The 4,613-nt window shown below is 26.9% G+C and overlaps 1 protein-coding gene across 1 annotated transcript; it reads left to right on the top strand.

Moving 5' to 3' along the window:
• The first annotated feature begins 2,110 nt into the window (after nt 1–2,110).
• LOC107483363 (ferritin-like catalase Nec2) lies at nt 2,111–4,333 on the top strand. Its single transcript, XM_016103985.3, has 3 exons — nt 2,111–2,436; nt 3,130–3,361; nt 3,942–4,333. The coding sequence occupies exons 1-3, from the start codon at nt 2,111–2,113 to the stop codon at nt 4,317–4,319; spliced, it is 936 nt and encodes a 311-aa protein (XP_015959471.1). The 3' UTR covers nt 4,320–4,333.
• The last annotated feature ends 280 nt before the right edge of the window (nt 4,334–4,613 follow it).

A 4,613-nucleotide genomic window follows, 5' to 3' on the forward strand; every position in this document is an offset into this window, starting at 1 on the left:
TTTTCCTTGGTTTAATTTGGATTCAATCAAAGAGAGAGAATAAAGTAACAACCACGCTACATTTCTAACAAAAATTAGCTATCAAATCAGCTACATGTAAAATAATACATATTAAAAATAAGTTAAACAACAAATATATTTATCACAAATACAATAACACTAATAACGATAGAGAAAGTCTAGAAGGCCAGCAATTCTATTGAATTTTGGCCAGCATGTAACCAGCAGAGAAAGGTGAGCCATTGGATGAAAACTCACACCAATCTCACACCATCAAATCATCATTGATGACTAGTTGATGGTTAACAATCACACAAATTGCTAGTCTCCTAGCATTGCTCATAACAATAAAGTCTTATCTCAGGTGGAATTGACGATATAGATCAAATAACACCATTAAATCCTATTATATATCATATATTGATACAAAAATGTATGGTGGTTAACTAAGTCTTAATTTGCACGTATTATTTTTGATAAAGTAAACTGAGAATGTTTTAATATTTCATGGTTTAATTGATTAATTAATAGGTGGAATGAGATAAAAAGGATTTTATATTATTTTGCAATTAAAAATATTCAAACAAGTATTATTTTCAAAGTTAAACAAAATTAAAATAGACATGTAAGAAATTACAAATAATTATGCTCGCTAGACTAGGGTTGGGCCGAATTTCAGCTAACTCAAACCTTTTTCAACAATTTATTGAAGAGAGAAGTTTTTTATTTTATTTTTATATACCTATAACTATATTTAAAAATACAAAAAAAGTATTAAAAAATAAAAATTATATATATATATACATACATATATATATATATGTTAAACACATATAGTATTATATTTAAATATTTAGATATGTTCACTATCAATTATATTATATGTACATAAAAATCAATCATTATATAAAATATATAATGAAATATTGTTTTATTAAACATAATATAGGAAGGTAAGGACAAGTTTGACGAGAGTAGTATTAGAGATATCAACATTACTCGAATCTACGGATATTTACTCTATCTCTATCCGCTCCGGTGCGGAGCGGGTTTTTTGCGGAACGGGATCTTGGCGGGGCGGGACTTGATCGGGTTTAGGTAATATTCGCTCTTACCCGTCTTGGTATATATATAATTTTAATATATAATATAATATAATATATGTAATATATGTAAAATAATTAATAAAATAATTAATAATATTATATTATATTTAAATTTTTACCTTAATTTATATTATGTATGCGATGATAGTTATAAAAATTTTAAAATTTATTTTATTGGTTAAATTTTAATAATTATAAAAACGGATAAGAACCAAATAAATACCCATACAAATGGATTAATATTCAACTTTTTACTATCCACCATTAAAAATAGAATGAATTCTATGTAAATTATTGTAAAATAAACTAAGATCAGATAGGACAAAAATCCGTTCTATTGGCACCTAGAAGTGGCACTCAAACTCCCTTTTCTCGTAGAGAGGGTTTAATTCCCATCCAAGTATGTACTGCGAAATGGATGGATGATACTTGTAGGTTGGGTATACTATTATCCCTAGAGTTTAGATAATTTAGATATAAAAATTCCATAGAGACAAAAAAAATTTTATATTTATTTGCAAAATTATCGATACACGCACATACAATGGATGATCCAATATTATTGGTACGACCATTGTAAAAGGAAAAAAAAAAATCAATTATAGGTCGAAAAAATTTATTCTCAATATTTTATCCCATGTATATAATTAAGAATTTCCTTGTACCATGTACATAGCCTACCTAATTATTATATATATGTATAGCTAAGAGTATTTATTTTCTCTTAGAAGACTGAAGAAATTTTCTTGTATTTGGTACTATTCATCCTTGCTACACTCTCTAGGTAAACTAACTAGGCACAAATCCAAGTTAATCTTTCAAAGCTACCCCAACCAGAAGTTCAGAAAAAAGAATAATATAAGACTACTCGTTTAGTCCCTCAAACTCAATTACCCTAAAAGCAACATGCATTTCGCCACGTGACATTTCATTCCTTTTTATATATAGAGAGGTACATGCATGCATGCAACATCAACAAGAAGGGAAAAAAAAAAAAGAAAAACATGGCTGTTAAGATTATTTCAAAATCCACCAAACTCTTTGCTCTACTACTAGTGCTCCTCTCTTATTCTCCTAATGCAGTTCTTGTGGGATCAGTCACAATTATTGCACCAATAACTGATGATCTTCTTTTTAAATTTGCTTTGAATTTTGATTACCTCTTTGCTGAGATCTTTTTGAAGGGAGCATTGGGTCTTGGATTAAACGAGGTTGCTCCAAATTTAGTAGATGGAGGACCCTCTCCTATTGGTGCCAGTGTGGCCAATCTTGGTCCCCTTGTTAAGGATATTTTCTCCCAGATTGGTTACCAATACGTTGGACGTATAAGGTTCATTCTCTCGTAACAATCAATATATATATTCGTATGATTTGATTATTCTGTTGATTTTTATATTTTTATTAAATTTATAATTAGATTTTTATATTATTTTTTTTTAAATTTTTATATTATTTTTAATTTTATAATTAGATCATTTTTAATGTAAAAAATATTAGAGTTAATTAAATATTTTTTTATAAATTGAAGATATTCATAATTAAAAATTTAATTAGATATTTGATCGTATATATTTTAAAAAAAATATTCTGTTAATTTTAATATTTTTACTATAAAAATAATTTAATTACAAAATTAAAAATAGTATAGAAATCTAATTAAAAAAATATAAAGATCTAATTAAAAATTTAGTAAAACTGAAACTAACAGAATAATTAAACATATTTTATTCTATATAATTTTAATATATTTTTTATATTTTAACAAATATTTAATATGTATAACTGATTTTTAATTATCATTATGAAAATCGAACCGAATCAAATTAACTAAAACCAGTTAATAAAAGAAATCAGTTAGAATAAAATCAATCCAATAAACATTCTAAAATTAATTTGTTTAATATTCATTAATTATCTCTAAAATAATTATATAATTTTAGATATCTAATATTACTATTTTAATATATACATAATTACATAGCATGATTATATATAACTTTGGTAACATTAATTTTGGTTGCAGGGCAATAAAGAGGACATTGATCAATGGTGGGATCGCAAGGCCATTGGTGAATATAAGCTCAGCAACATTTGCAGAATTCATGGATAATGCCTTTGGAAGACAACTTGTGCCTCCATTTGATCCCTATGCCAATGACACAAACTTTTTGCTTGCAGCTTATTTTCTTCCTTATATTGGTCTTACTGGCTTAGTTAATGCCAATGCACTGCTCCTAACTCCAGCCGCCAAAACGGTAATAGTAATAACTATAAAGTATTATTTTAATGTTAAAAAGTTAAATTTAACTTTGTTTTTAATATTTAATATACTTTATTTTTTTATTTTCTAGTCAAAATTGAATTATTTTTCTAAAATTACTATTTTTCTTTAATTATGATTATTATTATTATTATTGGTGGAAATTTAGATACAGTCAACTTCACGTGAAGTTGATAATTGAGAGCCGTTAAATGAAAATTTAGTCAAATTATTCAAATCATTTAACGACTTTTTAACTATCAACTTCATGTGAAGTTAGCTGCGTCTGAATTTTCACCTTATTATAATTATGATTTATACCGTTATCTAAAAAACTTATAATAAAAAGAGATATTTTAAAAAAATTTAATTTTAATAAAAAAATTAAAATACAACAAAATAAAATATTATTTCATAAAAGTAATACGATTGAAAGTTAGAAACAAAGTAAGAACTTAATCTAAAGGTTAAGAATTAAACCTAATAATAAAAATAAAAAATTATAAACTCTGAAGCCTAAAATAATCAAATATATAACCTAATTCACATTATTTGATGGTGCAATGCAAGTGCAGCTTGCAGCAAGAATTCTAGGTGTAGAAGCCGGGCAAGATGGGATTATCCGAACGCTGCTATACGAACGGCGAGACGAGATAGTAAGGCCATATGATGGAGTGAGTGTGGCAGAGTTTACGAATCGAATCTCGGATCTTCGGAACCGGTTAGGGAAGGAAGGTGTGAAAGATGAAGGTCTTGTTGTCCCTATTGAGCAAGGTGCTGAGGGCAGAGTCACTGGCAATGTTCTTTCTGCTAACAATGATTCTCTTTCATACGATAGATCTCCACAAGCATTGTTGAGGATACTTTATGGCACCGGAAATGAAAGTGTTCCTGGTGGTTTCTTCCCTGATGGAGCTAATGGTGTTCTAGCTGATTCTTTTCGGCTTCTTTGATGCTATAAATAGTTATAACCATCTAATGAATAAAACAATCAACAATGCTATATTTTGTTGAACAATAATTATTGGTTGCATGTTATATTATATATATACCGGGTTATTAAAAAATTTGAACATAAAAAAGATCATATGATTTGAAAACATATTCTATACATATATCCTATAAATTTAGTAGGTAATTAAAATTTTCCTTTTTCCTTAATTAATTAGTTTTATGATTCCCTTGTATTTTTCTTGATTATTTTAAAATTTAAGTTTAAAACAGAAACATAGTGGTGAAAAGGATTG

This window comes from Arachis duranensis, chromosome 4 (assembly GCF_000817695.3).
Source record: "Arachis duranensis cultivar V14167 chromosome 4, aradu.V14167.gnm2.J7QH, whole genome shotgun sequence".
NCBI classification, from domain to species: domain Eukaryota; kingdom Viridiplantae; phylum Streptophyta; class Magnoliopsida; order Fabales; family Fabaceae; genus Arachis; species Arachis duranensis.

What these genes read in the sequence shown, in the direction of transcription:
- LOC107483363 (XM_016103985.3), top strand. Translation starts at nt 2,111, where the DNA reads ATGGCTGTTAAGATTATTTCAAAATCCACCAAACTCTTTGCTCTACTA. An exon ending in CAATACGTTGGACGTATAAG is followed by an intron (nt 2,437 to 3,129) that starts GTTCATTCTCTC and finishes TTTTGGTTGCAG; the next exon opens with GGCAATAAAGAGGACATTGA. An exon ending in TAACTCCAGCCGCCAAAACG is followed by an intron (nt 3,362 to 3,941) that starts GTAATAGTAATA and finishes ATGCAAGTGCAG; the next exon opens with CTTGCAGCAAGAATTCTAGG.